This window comes from Colletotrichum chrysophilum (genome assembly GCF_026319265.1).
Source record: "Colletotrichum chrysophilum strain AFK26 chromosome Unknown scaffold_56, whole genome shotgun sequence".
In the NCBI taxonomy this organism is placed as follows: domain Eukaryota; kingdom Fungi; phylum Ascomycota; class Sordariomycetes; order Glomerellales; family Glomerellaceae; genus Colletotrichum; species Colletotrichum chrysophilum.
In genome coordinates, this window is record NW_026517343.1 from 58,279 (window position 1) to 74,771 (window position 16,493).

The 16,493-nt window shown below is 50.3% G+C and overlaps 5 protein-coding genes and 1 non-coding gene across 6 annotated transcripts; 3 read left to right on the forward strand and 3 right to left on the reverse strand.

The window, feature by feature from the left end:
- Positions 1-4,736: 4,736 nt before the first annotated feature.
- Positions 4,737-6,173, forward strand: COL26b_007093 (uncharacterized protein; the record flags this gene model as incomplete). Its single annotated transcript, XM_053179898.1, has 6 exons — positions 4,737-4,815; positions 4,875-5,022; positions 5,074-5,326; positions 5,407-5,508; positions 5,565-5,714; positions 5,772-6,173. 6 exons carry the CDS (start codon positions 4,737-4,739, stop codon positions 6,171-6,173), a joined length of 1,134 nt encoding a protein of 377 aa, XP_053036106.1.
- A 100-nt stretch (positions 6,174-6,273) lies between these two features.
- Positions 6,274-7,595, reverse strand: COL26b_007094 (uncharacterized protein; the record flags this gene model as incomplete). Its single annotated transcript, XM_053179899.1, has 2 exons — positions 6,274-7,368; positions 7,425-7,595. 2 exons carry the CDS (start codon positions 7,593-7,595, stop codon positions 6,274-6,276), a joined length of 1,266 nt encoding a protein of 421 aa, XP_053036107.1.
- A 1,517-nt stretch (positions 7,596-9,112) lies between these two features.
- On the reverse strand, positions 9,113-9,184 carry COL26b_007095. The gene has a single exon. It is a non-coding gene; the product is annotated as a tRNA-Thr (tRNA).
- A 2,043-nt stretch (positions 9,185-11,227) lies between these two features.
- COL26b_007096 (uncharacterized protein) lies at positions 11,228-11,955 on the forward strand (the record flags this gene model as incomplete). The annotated part of the gene is made up of 2 exons (XM_053179900.1): positions 11,228-11,792; positions 11,879-11,955. 2 exons carry the CDS (start codon positions 11,228-11,230, stop codon positions 11,953-11,955), a joined length of 642 nt encoding a protein of 213 aa, XP_053036108.1.
- A 1,085-nt stretch (positions 11,956-13,040) lies between these two features.
- On the reverse strand, positions 13,041-13,327 carry COL26b_007097 (uncharacterized protein; the record flags this gene model as incomplete). The annotated part of the gene is made up of 2 exons (XM_053179901.1): positions 13,041-13,097; positions 13,172-13,327. 2 exons carry the CDS (start codon positions 13,325-13,327, stop codon positions 13,041-13,043), a joined length of 213 nt encoding a protein of 70 aa, XP_053036109.1.
- Positions 13,328-15,654: 2,327 nt separating this feature from the next.
- Positions 15,655-16,200, forward strand: COL26b_007098 (uncharacterized protein; the record flags this gene model as incomplete). Its single annotated transcript, XM_053179902.1, has 2 exons — positions 15,655-15,857; positions 15,918-16,200. The coding sequence occupies 2 exons, from the start codon at positions 15,655-15,657 to the stop codon at positions 16,198-16,200; spliced, it is 486 nt and encodes a 161-aa protein (XP_053036110.1).
- Between the last annotated feature and the right edge of the window lie 293 nt (positions 16,201-16,493).

A 16,493-nucleotide genomic window follows, 5' to 3' on the forward strand; every position in this document is an offset into this window, starting at 1 on the left:
AAGGTAAGAGTCCGAGTCCAATGAGCCTATTGGCCCTGTCGGGATTTTGAAGCTCTGAACAGCTGAGTGAGTCTTGGGTTGCCTTGCAGGTGAAGGAAGAGGCACGTTCATGTGCATCTCAGGAGAGCCTAGGTAGAAACTTGCGTGCTTGAACGCCATTGGTTGGGTCGCTCTTCTGACTGGGACTCATTTAGGGTTCCTACCAAAGTCAGATCTAATACTACCCAAACACCTAAAGCTCCTCACCTTCTTTCTTCCTTCCCACTGCCAAGCTGCTTGGCATTATGGCATCAAGCACACTAGTGGTTCGGCAGCGATCCATATGATTTATCATGCTCATTTGGAGCATAATATTGGGATCAATTGCGGTCATTCTATTCTGGAAGATGGGAACTCGCGGAATCCCTCGGTTTGCCTGCAGGCAGGGTGCTGGGGAAGTTGCTAGTATTTGTTCAGCGTGCTGGGATACAATTGGTTAGAACTAAATCCCCTTGTTGTGTTTTCATCCTCGGTATCATGGGCCAAGAAATCACCCATAGCCTTAGACTACCTTCATACCTCGGGAAGGCAGACTGTTTTAAATCATGATATATAAGACATGTGCCTCTTAGTTTGCGATAGGGCCGAAAGCTCTCAGAGGTTAGCCCTACATACCCGTCGAAACCGGAGCTAGAGTGCTGGTAAATCTACTATTTTCGCCTTCCTTTACCAATTTATACGTGTTTATGAGTCTCTGTCACCAGTTATGCCAAATTTCCAAGTGCAGACTCTGATCCAAAGGCATTATGCTCGCAAAGACCTGTGTGGTCGGGAGCATATAAATTGTCTGCAATGTGGTTTGTACAACTTGGAGGTGGAACATACTGCTAGGCGAAGCCTCAATTGAACCCGTCAATGAAACTCCTCGTCTTCCCCAGGATTGGAAGCGGAACTGATCTCAGCGAAGAGAATACTATTGGTCACTCTTCCCTTGGGCCTGACCATCATCAGGGTCGGCTTGGAATATGTTTCTCGCCTATGTTGGCTAGAAGAGGTCTATACGCTCGCCTCCTATGGCTAGCTATGGAATTGTTCAGGCTGTCATTATTGGTATCAATTGACGTATAGCTTGCTTGGCTATTCCCGCCGAGCCGCAAGTCAGAGCTGTCTCCGCCAGCCACAACCGCTTCTCAGCCGCATAACCCAAGAGGTCCCTGGGATCTTGGCACGCACGCTTTCCTCTGGAAATATCAAACGCTTACACTTACAAATTGAGCTCTGAAAGTTCACGGTGATTGACATGGAATACTGTTCAACGGCTACATATCTTCATCAACAACACTTTACTTGCAGCTGAACCCCATGATGATGAGCGAAAGTTGCGGCAAGAAATTGCAGAATATGAGGGAGTGTTCGAAACTTTATTACATCTTTACTATCTTTGTAAGAGCTTCGAAGCGGTCGACAAGTATATATTCTATTTATTTGGTTGTCATCGGGAGTTAGTCATTCACCATGATCAATAGAGGGGCCGGACTGAAAACATCGGATACCTCACTTTCAATCTCTTCCGCTCGACACTGACGCCTATATGTTATACGACCAAAGCCGCAGTGCTCGCATGGCATCTATCGTTGGCCGCGTATTGAGGGGCCAAATGCGAAAACAGGAACTACTTCTACTCAGCTCTCATGCGACATGCTTGCCAGCGAACCAGGAATTGACATTGATGACCAGACCATCACGGAGCAGAAACCTTCATCTAAATAGACCGCCCAACCTGTAGGGACGAGCTACACAACAAGAAGAAAAGTGCCATTCAAGGGGGATTGATGACCAAAGTTGAAGACCTCAGTCTTGGAGCTGAAAGCTCGTCAGAGGTGACATTGAGTAATGCATAAGGGTCACCCAAGTTGTATTCTAATTCATTCTGGAATAATAATACAAGGAGTTTTCTGGGACTCGATCGCAATTCCGTATCCATTTAATGATCATTCCGCAAATCCGTTGTCCAATGACAAGGCCGTAGCCAGGGAGGGCTCCAGGCTAACTGGCGCACATGGTACTTGACACCAAAGTCCCTCTTTGTCCCCACCCCAGACATGCGTCATGGCTGCGACTTTTTAGGCAGCGAACAAGGCGCTTCGGGTCCCGGCCGTCAGCTTGGTTCTAACCAATTTGAGATGTCGATTCGAGGTGATAGCTTTTCTTCCGAAGCCCCCGCTTGATTCTCTGGCCACGGATCTTGCCAAGCTCGGGTATCGACCCTGTTCAGACGGCGCCAAACCTGAACAACACAACCCAGACATCTGAATATCCCGATTTCCAGACGATAGTACCACATCGCGCGATGCCCAATACCGGGAAACCAAGTCCAAATTGCCATCTCTGCCGGCAAAGGAGAGTCAAAGTAAGCCTTTGAATGTTGCTGCCTAGTCCTATGGGCATCCACATCTTTCATGCAGCTGACTCCAGATTGAAGTGTGATCTGGGCCGACCTCAATGTCAAAGATGCATCAAGTATGGAGTTCGATGTCCGGGTTATCGAGATGAGCAAGATCTACGGTTTCAACACTCGCACTCAAACACGTTTGAGAAACGTAAAAGCAAGAAACAGCGGGATAGCCCAGACCAGCCTATGAACGTGATCCAGGTGATCGCTTTCACCCCGGAATCAACGGCTTCCCCTGCATCACCTCAGTGTTCGAATGTTCCATCGACGCCACCATTGCTGAGACCCGTTCGTCAACATTGGACCGCTGAATCGATACCCCTTGTTCTTGACTGCTATTCTTCAATCAACTTTCTCCCCGGATTGTTCAAGGGGGTCCCAGACGATCATTGCTTAGTCCGCACAAGCCAAGTCTTTGCTCGTGCCTACGTCCTCAATCGCTACAGGCCCAACACCGACTATCGCGACTTATCCTCTTGTCTGGGAAAGGCGTTAGCATCAGTCTCAGCAGCCATCAATGACCCGAAGGCCCACACTTCAGATGCAACTATTGTTGCGGTGTGGTTTTTGGGTAACTACGAGGTAATCGTTAGGCGGTCCAGTTATTCGATGCTTGCTAACTTCCTGTAGCTGCTCATGGGAGGTCTCGAGAGGAGGTCTTTTTTAACCCCTGAAGAAAAGGCCATGTCTTCTTCTCCCGGCTGGTACATCCACACTCACGGTCTGATGAGCCTCCTCCGTGCAAGAGGCGATGCACAACTATTCACAAGATCCGGTCGGCAAATATTCTGGACCATGCATAACATCATTGTGGGTTTACTAGACGAATACTGGCGAAGGTACTTGCTGAAATGTGATAGCAAATCCGATGCACGACAATTAACGAGCCATGCCCACCAGAGTTTGATCATTGGTTCAAAATCATAGCGAAGACTTTGCAACCTGGCGAAGCTTTACTACTTGAAACCGGTCGTTACATTGCGGCGACATGCTCTCTTCTGTCCAAGATGATGCCCATTGCGCGTCTCGGCGATGCCCAACAGGCATGTGCTCAGTATGAAGAGCTGCTTGCTGAATGCGACAGGGCTGAACTCGCTATGTTGGAATGGATTCAATCAGCACCTCAATACCAATTTGAATCTGGGCCGGTATTTCATTACTTCTGGAGTTCTTGGAGAAGTGCTCGGATCAAGCTACATCACATGCTGATTCTCGTCACAAATATCGTCGAACACGCACCGGAGTGCCCTTTCCAGTGGGAGGCGCTGCGAGCCCGTCGTGAGCTGTGCCTGGAGATCATCGGAGCCACAGCTCAAGACATTGTGGATGGCATACCAAAGTCCCTTGGTGGGAGCATGTCAGACATGGACCCGCAGTCTCCTGCCGCTTACTTTGATGCGCTTCGACTAATTTGGCCGTTGAGCCAGGTCTACGTCATGCCGACCGTTCCAAGACACATGAGGAAAATTGCAAGGAATGCGCTATATCGCATAGGGAGAGAAAAAGGCATTCTGGTGGCTTTGCAGCCGCGACCTGGTGGCATACACTTTCCTCCTGAGGCAATGGCTGGTATTTGTGTAGATGACCTTGGAGACCGGGAACATCCGCCAAACGATCTGTCGGACAATGGGCCCCAAAGCCCTTGAAAGCGAACGGTATTGGGTCATCAACGCGCTGCTGTCATCCCACGGGCCGGACCAACAATAAGCTCGGGGCCGGACGAGGCACAGCTGCATATAACGATGATCTTCTTCCCATTGAACACAAGCATGGCCCAATCGCAATGTGCAAACAACAGTAGGGGTCCAGCTAAGCATTCGCGCGACGCCCTGAGCTCGGGGATAGCGAAGCTTGTTTCTTCTTAGTGCCCTGCGTTTAGATAACAAGAGGATCGTTTAGATAGCAATGTCCACTGTCAGCACGGCAATTTTGTGCCGAGTCAGCCAACCATCCCCTTTTGGGCAAGCCATTCGACCTCATCAGCGCCCTAGGTGCCGACCTCCGATTGACGGTCGCTCAGCCACTGGCTCAGAGCGCTGAAGTCAGGCATTCTGCTCCTGCGAACGCCTTTTGCCAGGCGGGCTGCGGGGGCGGTGTCTAGTGTGCTGCAGTTGCGAATGCGATGAAACCGACAGAGTGCGTGGATGGCTTTCTTTGGCTGCCTGCAAAGCCGTGAGATCTCCGCTTGCTGGAAAATAAATATTATGGCTCGAGTCTAACGACGAATTTGATGTCCAGTCAAGATATTCACACTTTTCAACATCAACACCTACCAGAGGACACCACTTGAGGATCAGTCACCACAATGGAGTCCCTCATCCGCGTCAGAGCCCTCGGGAACAAAACGGACAATGACGTTTGCCCCATACAATCCCTCGATGAAAGTCAGTAATAATGGAAGCCAGAATGTAGTCAGGTATCATCAATGCTGACCGAGACTCAGATGCTTCGCAGCCATTTATCGGAACCATGTCTTTCTACAAGTTTAACATGATTCTATCCGGAAGCTTTACGGCTGCTGCATGCCTCATTATCTTCGTCTTCATGTTTCTTCACGCGACGCATCTTAGCAAGAGTAACGAGCAGATCAAGTAAGCCCCATACCCTTCAAACTCTGCCAACATGTGCTAACTACCCTTCAGAATCTTGCGCATCTCGCTCATCATTCCATTCTGGTCGATATTCTCGTTTCTTTCAATATGCTTCCCGGCAGCACAAGTCTATCTGCACCCGTGGCTTGAGTTCGTTCAATCCATCTGCCTTGGCACCTTTTTCCTGTTGCTGTGCGAATTCGTCTCCCCGAGCGAGCAACACAGGGATGTGTTCTTCGCAGCTCTTACCATCAAGGACAAAAAGTCCGAAACTGGAACGCAAGATGGCTTGCAATGGTTCAGGGTGCGTCGATTAGATGATGATCTGTGAATATTCTCTCAGGTCTAACATGCTTCCAGAGGATGTGGTTTTCCATCTTTCAGTATCCTGTTGTCTCCTTGTTGATCGCCATCCTGACGGCCATCACACAAGCCGCAGGTGTTTACTGCGAATTTGCTAGCAAGGCTCATTTTGCTAAACTCTGGGTGAGTCTTCACATGAAAGCCAGCAATCCATCACTTCGCTAACTCATCCATCAAAGCTTTCAATTATTGCCAGTGTATCGCTTACAATCGCAATCATGACGGTTATCCGTTTCTACATGCAGTTGAGAGGCCACCTAGCCCATCACCAGCCCTTGGCCAAGTTTTTGGCATTCAAGCTGGTTGTGTCCCTGACGTTCCTTGAAAATGTAAGTCTATAATCAATCCTCCGTGTTTAGGTCTTCGTATTAACCAGTCTGTAACAGATTATCTTTTGGATTCTCCGAGATGTCGGGGCTTTGAACCCCACGGCGATGCTGACCTGGGCGGATCTCAATATTGGCATCCCTTCCATGCTTATCTGCATTGAGATGTTCCCGTTGGCGATCTTCTTCCACTACGCCTACTCCCATCGCCCTTACATCATCGGTGGTGGTCACGCTCGCCGCCCCGTCGCTGGAGATCTGGAGGCATATGAACCTCAGAGTTATTCTGGCGGACCAGGAGGCTTGTGGGCACTCGTGGAGATGTGGAACCCCATGGAGATTGTGGAGGCTATCAAGTTTGGTTTGCATATGAAGGCAGAGGAGCGTAAGCAGAGAAACGCCCGCAAGGGGTTTCCTATGACAAGCTACCAGCCTGTCGATGACCAATACGGCAGATACTAAGATTGGGAATCGGTTTGAAGATGGTATATATGTAACATTATCATAGAATATTACGCAGCGTGTTTCATTAATAAGTCTATCTACAAGGCTTCATGACCGACTAGAGCGCGTTTACCTTAGCGGCATGCTCATAAACGAGAGGTTGAGCCTCGGCATCGTCCAAGTAGATCGTGAAACCATCATTGTGGTTGCGACCGTAGGAGTAGTTGGAGTACCCATATTGCCAGTACATGTCAGGCATCTCTTCCTCGAGAGAGATAGCTTGCCACTTGCCAAGGACCTCAGTACGAGGCGTGTTGTCCACGACGCCAAGGTACTCCAGGCGCTTGTCGGCAGTCAACCAACCGTACTCCTCGTGAACCACAGGCTTGCCGACCTTGCGGCCAGAGGCGGCGTGATCGCGGATCCACTGCTCTGTCCATTCGATAGTCTTGCTCCACCAATCGGGATACGAGTGGAAGGTACCAAAGTCAATGTTGGGCAGTGCGAGCTCGTGGTCGAAGTCGCTTCCATCAGCTCCATTGTAGGCCCAGTCATCGGACTCGATGTTGAAGCCGCCCTCGCCGCCCCAGGTGACAAGGTGGTGACTGTCAAGGCTCTTGACGTAAGCACTCATCTCCTTGATCCAAGCACCGAGACGTGCCGGGGTGCAGTCGTCACTTCGGGGAAGGTTACGGGTGCCATCAGCTCCACAGCGCGGCTCGTTGGCGAGCTCCCAAGCCATGATCGCGGGAGAGTCCTTGTAACGGGTGACCATTTCCTTCACGTAGCGCTTGAACGCGTCTTTGATCGCGGGTACGTGGTAGAACTGAAGCAATGTCTGGTTAGCTTTGCCATCCTGGTCGTAAGATAACGAAACACCTACGTCGTCGTGGTACTTGCCACCGAGATTAACGGTGTAGACATCCATGCCGCCATAGTCGGCCCAGTTGTTCGTAAGCGCGACGATCAACTTAATACCGACGTTCGTCGCGGCGTTGACAACCTTGTCGAAGGCGTCGATGTTAATCACCGAGGTGCCGTTGTCATACCATCTCTGAAAGACGATGTCGGTGTCCCCAGCGCCCTCGCCGCCGTATTGAGGTAGACCACCGGCATTGTAGGTGACGTTCTTGTCGTTGAAGCCCCAGGTCCGGAAAACTTTCAGGCCGGCTTCCTTCGCGGCTGTCATGCCAGCTTCGACATCTGCTTGGTTCTGAGGGCCATTGTCAGCTTCTATCATCTTGATCGAGACCCATCGTATTTCCTTACGTTGTCGAAAGGAAAGTAGTAAGCATTGCTTCCCGCAAAATTAAAGTCCTCGCCATCCAGCTGGAACTTAGTACCCGAAGTCGTCACGTATCCTTTCCTGACGCATGGCGCGGCGGCAACTCCGCCGGCCAGCAGGCCAATTGAAAGGAGACCGGAGAGATTGGGCAGCATTGTTGACAATTGACGGATGCTTCAGCTGTCTCTACGTCTTCCAATCCAGGGCGATGAATCCATCCTAAACGAGGGCGGGGACTGCTCATATTTATTGCGATCGATGGAAGATCCCCTGCCCCAGACTTCTGGGCCGACACTTATCCAGATTGATCACGGAGACCGTTGGCCCGCATGCCATGCGATCTTCTCCAAGGATTTGGAGATGCCAAGAGTGCGGGCAGGCCACTTTGCCTCTTTCATCACGGAGGGAGGTCGTCCGAAAGTTGGGGTTCGACCAATCATAAGAGCTGTTGGTCTTCGGAAAACATCAACAAACTTTGGCTGGCTCGATCGTACCTGATCCGTTGTTGTATCCGCTGTTGGCCAACCTCGCGTTCTGGCAATCATCAATATCGAATGTTGAGGATGTGCCCGGACTGCCTTGAGGCCAAGATGGCGGAGTACAGCTAGTCTTCACGAGGGTCGATGACTATCGAACCAGGCGTCAGCTTCTGATTTGTTCCAGGGCATCCAAGCTCTGAATTGATGTCCCGGCCAACGTTGACGTCGTCTGATGTTGCATGACCATTTCGTCTTGAGTCCAATCTACCCGACGGCTCAAACGCATGTTCATCCGAAGGCCAAGCATGGGCTCCGCACACTCGTCCAAGCTCTCCAATTTTCACCTCGTCACTGCTGGCGTGAACCCCAGTCCCTTCGCGTCGTCCGACATTTTTAGCGAGCCATTCATAGACCACTCTGGCAAAAGAGTGGGACCAACAGCACCACGCCGTGAACATAAACCCCAGTTGATCATGGGGTCCTTGCATGGAGATGGCGCGGGGTAGCTGTGTCTTGCGGCCCAGGTTGTCAATGACCCGAACCCGAGCATCCGGCGGGGTGGTTATCGACGGGATTGAAGTTGTTATGCTGCAATGATGATTTGGCAGACAACATCCCGGGTTTTCGGCCGTTATGTGCCGATCTAATCATATACTATGTATTGTCACTGTGCAACAAACGATGTGGTATGAAGGCCCTATTGACGTTTTGGACTCCACTCAAAGGGAAGACTGCGATTACGTTATCAGCAAGTCTCCGTTGATGACGGTAGGAGGAACAGTTCAATGTAACGAGAACGAAACATCAGTCGGTCGAGACTAAACGAATGTTGAAAGAAGAAAAGATGTCATAATTGGGAACTAGAGCTAACTAACGGGATAAAAGGAAATGGTTGTATCATCAGCAGCCCGCGCTGGCATTTGAAGATGAGATTTATGGAAACATGATGGAATTAAAGCAGAAAGTTGAGAGCCCACTACCTAAAGCAGTAAAGAGCGACCCGAGAGTTAGGTGAACACAACAGAAGCAGCACTACTTAGTAGGTTCCTACATACCTAACTATATCTTACTCCACCCTGCGTTATGTTCTATAATAAATCTGTACAAAAGAATAAGTTGCGGAGTACACGCACGATGCTAATGCAAGAGCACTCAAGATCAAAAATTGAAGCGTTTGTAACGCTTCAGCTTGTTGCCTCGAGAGAGAATCGAACTCTCGATCTCCTCATTACTAGTGAAGCGCTTTACCACTGAGCCATCAAGGCGGATTGACGACGGCACCGTGAATGGGGCTTATGGACGCATGCAGTGGATGCGGATGGGGCCAGATGGGGCTGTGGTTGTTGTATCGTGGGTCTCGTCAATTGAATGGAGGCCAAAGGCGTCAAGTGAATAGTCGCTAACCTGGTATCTTGGTTGCGAGGCCTGGCACATTAAATCCCATGAAAATGTGCTAATGGTGAAGGTCCCGAGTAGAGGAATCATCACAAAGCTGAGGTCAACACCACTCTTCATGCGGCATGTTGGAATAACGGCGGAGCTCCTCAATCACCCGGGGTCATGGAGTGGTCATCTAGGCTTCAGGTGGAGTTTGACCATACACACTTAATGGCTCAAGTTGCCTGATTGGAGACCGTGTTTTTGGTCTCGTCAGAGATCCCTATACTGAAGCCGTGAAACGATGACTATGAGGTCCGGGTGAGCTGCCGTTGACTTGAAGGTCACTGAAGTTTCATTGGTCTTTTCGAATTGTTCCGCTGGTACGGATTCGGGCCTCCCCTTTATGGTTGTGCACTATCTGTCTACTTTGCATAAGGTAAGCAACCTAATGGTAGCTAAACGGCTGGTCACAGCTACATGTTGATATGACCTTAGCCGTAACTCTTACTCGAGGTTCCGCATACTCGGGGAGACGGCTGGGGATGAGCAAGGCGCTTCTTACCATCAATGTCCATTATTTTTAAGATGTTTGGCAATGTGATTCGAGAAAGCTGTACTCGGACGGTTGCAATCCGTGCCGCGATCCGGATGCGACGGCTCTTCACATCTTGTATTCGTTAGGCAGTTGATGAATCATGCCACCGCTAAAGTAGACTGGTCCGACATATAGTGTGTGATAAAATACTCGGTAATGTTGAGGAAGTTTCGGGCCCATCGACTAGAGGGTTTCACAGTAGGAAGATAAGGAGTAATAAGCGACGGGTTTTCATGGCCAACAAATCGTTGAAAAAAAAAGCCCTGTGTTTGTCAAAGTAAGCGCTGTCGCTTTTCCTACCGGTGCTACTGAATGTTCTAGGAATAAGCTCAGTTGGTCTCTGCGAACATTCATTTCCATATTGGTATGATGAGGAGCACTATCTGGAGGGCCGAATACTGTGAAAGAAGAACCGGAATGTTCTGGATATTTGTTAGTCCATAAAGTCGAAACGGAACCAAACCCAGAATTCCCGCATTGGGAGTAGCAACCACGGGCTTCTCCCTCCGTGATCCTTACCAACAGCCGAAATCCACCAATTACCGAGACTATCTCACTGCCGCTTACCACCATGTCATTAAACATGGAGAAATCCTGGGGTTGATACGTTGCACCTGCTATAAGTTGGGTCTTGATGGCTGTCGTATGTGACCACGAGGTTATGGCTTCATTTACGCCCAGGCACCTTACTCGTCGAATTTCATCAGCAGCTGCCGCGTTCATCTTGCCAAGCCTCTTTGACAATGTGACTTCATTAAAAGTCAGTTGATGTAGCAATGGCAATCATATGAGAGGGAGGGACGAGCGAGGCATATAAAGTGGTCAACCAGGACTTGTCGTCACCTGGTTCCGACCTGACCGTGGTTCCCTGTGTGCAATTTGTGTCCCGAAAACCAAGCTTTGATCGTCATGAAGGCCGTCATCCTATCCCTGCTGGCGATTGCCGCTCAACAAGCAGCTTCTCATGCAACCTTTCAGGCTCTTTGGGTTGATGGAGTCGATGTAATATCTCTAAGGTTGTTCGAAGTGTTAAACGTGGTGCTGACTTGAAATAGTATGGTGGCCAGTGTGCCAGACTTCCCCTCTCAAACTCCCCGGTCACAGACGTTTCCTCCACCGATGTTCGATGCAATGCCAACAGCGGGCCAGTGGCCAAGAAATGCGTCGTGAAGGCTGGCTCTTCTGTCACGGTTGAGATGCACCAGGTAAGCATGTTCAGTTGTGACCGTGCAACCCGCATTGGTTTCTGATCGGGGATTCATAGCAACCAAATGATCGGTCATGTACTTCAGAAGCCATCGGTGGCGCTCACTACGGACCAGTCATAGCATACATGACCAAGGTTTCCGACTCTTCTTCGGCCGACGGATCTACCGGATGGTTCAAGGTCTATCAAGATGGATGGGCCGCCGCGGCTGGCAGTGCCAATGGAGATGGGGACTATTGGGGATCGAAAGACATGAACACTTGCTGCGGCAAAGTTCAAGTCAAGATCCCCTCGGATATCCCAGCTGGGGACTACTTGCTTCGGGCCGAGGCGATTGCCCTTCACGCAGCAGGCTCCAGCGGTGGTGCTCAGCTGTACATGACATGCTTCCAGCTGACTGTCACCGGCGGCGGGAGTGCCTCGCCTGGAACAGTTTCATTCCCTGGAGCATACAAGGCTTCTGACGCTGGTCTGCTCATTGACATTCACAGAGCCCTGAATACCTATGTCGTGCCGGGGCCTACAGTCTACGCTGGCGGTTCGACCAAGAGTGCCGGATCTGGTTGCGTCGGGTGTGAGTCGACGTGCACCGCTGGCTCCGGGCCTACCGGAACGGCCTCCAGCGTTCCCCAGCCGAGCACGACTGGCGGTCTTCCGGGATGCACTGTTGCCAAGTACGGCCAGTGTGGCGGTACGGGATGGACTGGTTGCACTACCTGCGCTGTGAGTAGTTAAGCCGTCTTGTGCCGAACTTGTATCTGACAGCTCAATCTTTAGTCTGGATCAACTTGTCAAGCCGTATCAGCACCTTACTATTACCAGTGCGCGTAAGTCTCAAGGATCCTGCTAGATAAATGGCAGCAGAGACTGGACAGACGAATGGATAAATAGGATTTCGATTCGGTCTGGTCGATGAAGGTCTTGACAAGCGCCAATTGCTGAGCATTAGATGCCGACATATTGTCAATCTTGCCTTCAAAACCCATCTAAGATTCTTGCTCTCGTTGAATCGAGAGTCGTATTATATAAAAGCATTTGCTAGTTGACATCGCGACAGCCTTGCGTGCCTTGCATGTATGAATTGCGTCAGGGCGCTTCTATCTTCAAGCTGTTTCAATGACATCCCCAGAACTAAGTGTTGACGCCGCCTTCATTTCGAGAAGATGATCAGCCATGGCCCACCTCCCAGATGGTCCGGAAGAAATAATCTTCAGTTGGTAGGCGAGCCATGCACCGATACCTTTATCCGTCTTCCCCACAACCTCATACGCCATTCTCATTGGAAACAAGATGGATGAGCTGGAAACATCCCGCAGTCGTTCAAGGTGAAAATCAACGCTGCGACAGATGGTGATGGCGGATGAATACATTCGCTTGATCAGTAGTCCAGATTGTTCCAGATCTTGCAGGAGCAGGTTGAGCCCTTGTATGAACATCATTACCAAGATGAGAGCGCCGTTGAACGTAGTCGAGATGCTAGCATCATAAAGAGAGTAATACTGCAGGACCGTCGCCCAGATAGGCTTTCTTGCTCCATGTTGGTCTGCATGCGTGGGCGTTGTCTTCGGTGAAGCCACCTCAGTCCAGCGCGAGAGGGCGGTGGAGGCCCAGCATTTTTCCCACGCCTCCAAATCTTGCAGAACCGATCGTGCCTGTGATCGAAGGGAGATCAATGACGCAAGGTCCGCAGCATTCATTTGGCCAACAAGCATTTCGTCTCGCTTAACAAAGATTTCGGGACAGTCGGCAACAATGTCGATAAGCAGCTGTAACGGATCCTTGCGCTCAGGATGCTGTAGCCAGGGTATGCTCTTCCACTCAGGTCGAGATAAAATGGTTCCAGTATGAGTTATCAGAGCAGCGAAAATGATGGAAGACCGGGCCCGCTCCAGAATAATGACACAGGGTAGTTCCTGCATGGACTCAGGTCCCCTGACTTTCAGCAGCTGCTCAAAGCCGCGAGCATGGCCGATCCATCCGTCTTCTCGATCGCCCACTAGGAGCTTTGATAGTTGTGAGCATGACGGCTTATGGTTTTAGTCAGCCTGAGGTTTCCAGGAGAAAGCTTACCTCGAACAGGGCCATTACGATGACTGCTTCCAATACGTCAAAGGATCGAGAGCCCTTGGGGTCGCCAAGAGCATTGTTGAGAGCCTTTAAGGCAGTGCCGTATTTCCGCAATCCTCGCTGCACAACTGGCTTTTGCCTATTATCGAGGCCAAACATTGTGGTGGCCAAGGCGACGAAGCATTTGCCGGTGATGGTCCTGTCGGTGCCTGGTTTGACCACGATATCCTCACTTTCCCGAAGCAAATGCTTATGTGTATACGTCACGAAGATATCGTCCATAGCTGTCGGCATCAAAGAAGGTTCCAAGAAACGGAGTGGAATCATGTAAGCGGCGCTGATCGCCGTTGTCATGACCGCAGGCCGCTCCGGTGATGCGATGGTCGACCGTCCTGAAGATGGTGGCGATGGCAACGAGCTTTTGACGGGCGCAGAATCTGGGCAGTTGCTGCCGCTGTATTGGATAAAGCTGAATCCGCGGATTCCTCCGCATTTTAGCTTGGCTTTGAAGCATCTGTTGCATTCGGGAGTCGTGAGGTCTTGAATACTCGTCAGACGGGATCATGCGTTGGGCTCCTCGTAGACGTCGATGCAAGCCGACTTACCGCATTTGACGCGCCGGCGGCGACAGTTGTCGCAGGCCTTTGATCTTCCGCCAACCCCAACCATTTTGGGCCTGATATGATGGCAGCTCGGTAGTTAGACAATGGCTTCCAATTTACGAATCAACATCAGAGTGCGGTATGCTCGATAGAAGCGGAGATGCATCGTCGTTGACATTGTCGCGACGCGCCAAACTAAGACTGGGTCTGTGACGAGAGTGGCTGGAAACAGCGTCATACCATTGGGTTCTCCCTGAGACCGGATCCGTCGACAAGCTAGCACCATCTCAGTTAGCATCCTCTGCTGCCTAAACCAGAGACCTGGAAGGGATAGAGACGATCACTTGCGCATAGGTCTAGCAAAAGAAGGAGAAAACAAGAGGTGGGAGCTGATTGTGTTTTACTTCATTGCCTCAAGCACACTTCAACCATGATCGTTTCTGAATTCCTCATAAATTCTCAAATGTTCTTGCAGTGCTTGCCCCTCAACTGTAGGCTGCACTGCTCCAGAGCCTTTGGAAGGAAGCCGCCCGCACTTAGTTTAGTGGGCGCGTAGTACGTGGACAACGGAATGCGTCCTCGAAATATGAGCCTAATGCGGTAATGCCATTGGGGTCAGCTGGGAATAACTAGGATTTACTCAGCGATCACTTAGCGTCCAGAAATGGCCCAAGCCACGAGAGTGATCTGCATCACAAACTCCACAATCAGCACTGCCATGATGCCGACCACAGTATCTTGGCCAATGATGACTACTTTCGATCAAGCCGCATGGCAATCAAGCTTTCCAACGGGCGTGTGGCTGACGGCGTTTTAAGCTGCTCGAGGATTCAGCCAAATAAGGAAATTTGTTTCTGAGGCCGCCTCATGCAATGTAGGTAGTCAATAAGGGACTTTGGTCTTCATGCCCTGCCCAATATTTAAAGGCGTCTTGATTTCCTCCGACTACTGCGAGTGGAAGTAAATTATCACTGAAACAACATATACAGCAACGAGCAAAACATGAGCGCGACCAAGACATACTCATACAATCATGGCCCTTCAGGTGCCCAAACATCTCTGGCACCTCCAGCATACTCCGAAATTGACCCGGCCCATATCAGACGCCTGTCAATCGATTCCGCTTCCTCTGACTCCGAGCCTTTGGATCCTTCGGAACAGGAGGAACTAAATGCGGCTCTCAATATCGAGCCGGGCACTGGCTGGATACCCGAGCTACATGCCACGGGTGCAAATCTATCAAGCCCCCTGAAGGTGAATACCTTATAAACCAGAGCTCTTGCACCAGTCTGATTGAGTCGTGCTGCTAATAATGTATGTAGAAACCGGTCGTGATTCCACGCATTGATTTTGGGGGACCTCTCAAAGTACCATTGCCATTCATGCGAGCATACTCTCCCGACCTCCGAGCTCATGACATTCACGAAGAAGACTTCGTGGGCTTCATCGACAATTTGACAGTTGCACAAGGCCCCCCAGCCCCACTGGCCGCACTGAATGCTGCAGGAACGATAGTTGGCTATGTGTGCGTACCCCGAGCGTTTCATACTGTCCTTCGGTCACTGACATCCTCAGACCCAATCACTGGGCTCAATTGGCAGGAGGCATCACCAACCTGACAGTGGGCGTGGGCTCGGCTGCAACACGGATTATTCGATCGAAAGTATTTCTCGAAAAGGTAAACAAAGAGTATTTTGCGCCAAGAGGTCTGAAAGCTTCAGTGTGTAAGTCTAAGGACTTGTCCGCGAGAATTGGCTGTGGCGAGACTCTGCCAGATTTACAGTGAGTTTATTTATGTTTGTATATGGTCCTTGACAGAAGAGCGAGCTTACAAATTACAGACCTCGAGATGTGAACTGGGAGATGGATATTACGGCTCGCCGAATGTCGGCTCTACAACCCTACGTCGCGCCACTTACGTTTGATGTGCCACCCCCAACAAAGGATCGAAACATCATAGATCGACTCACAGAGAAGCAAATTCAACGACGAGTGAAGAAGAAGGAGAAGAAGAAAGGAAAACGAGCAAGGAAGATGAGGAGGAAGCAGTCCCGTCAGGAACGAAGACAATCGGAACGTAACGGGACGTCAGACTTTATCGACTCCGACTCAAGTAGCTCAAGTTCCAGTTCCAGCTCCAGTTCCAGTTCCGATAGCGACATGGAACACTTGAATAGAAAGGCTGAAATTGTGTGCTCGAAAGCTGACGAGAAGCTGGAAGGAGCAAGCCACAAGGAGGCTAAGGACATACAGAAGAAGAGAGACGAAAAGCTACGCAAGATTGAGGAAAAGATGGAGAAGACCGCTAAGAAGAGGGAGAAACGCGCCAAGAAGCGAGGAAAGCATCACGCCAAGGATCACAAAAAGGCTAACAAGATGGAGTTCATAGTGATAGAGAGCTTGGAAAGCGATTCGGTTGATTGTGAATAGATCGAATGGAAACTTTGGTAGAAAGCTCGGAACGATATCGCAACATTTTGATTACTACCTCGATGTGAGCCTACTTCCTTCTGCTCCCATCTCCCATAAGACGGTGGATTAGCTTAGAGCTTCCTGGCCCTGAGGGTTCAAACGTCTAGTTCCTTAAATGATCACGCGATGCCGTTTCCTATCACGAGTAGCCATATGCTTCTGATGCGAACATCTCTGGCCAACAACACGGCCAGAATGAGGTGCAACCTGGAGACTGCAACATGGCTGTACTCATTCAAAATACCCAGTAT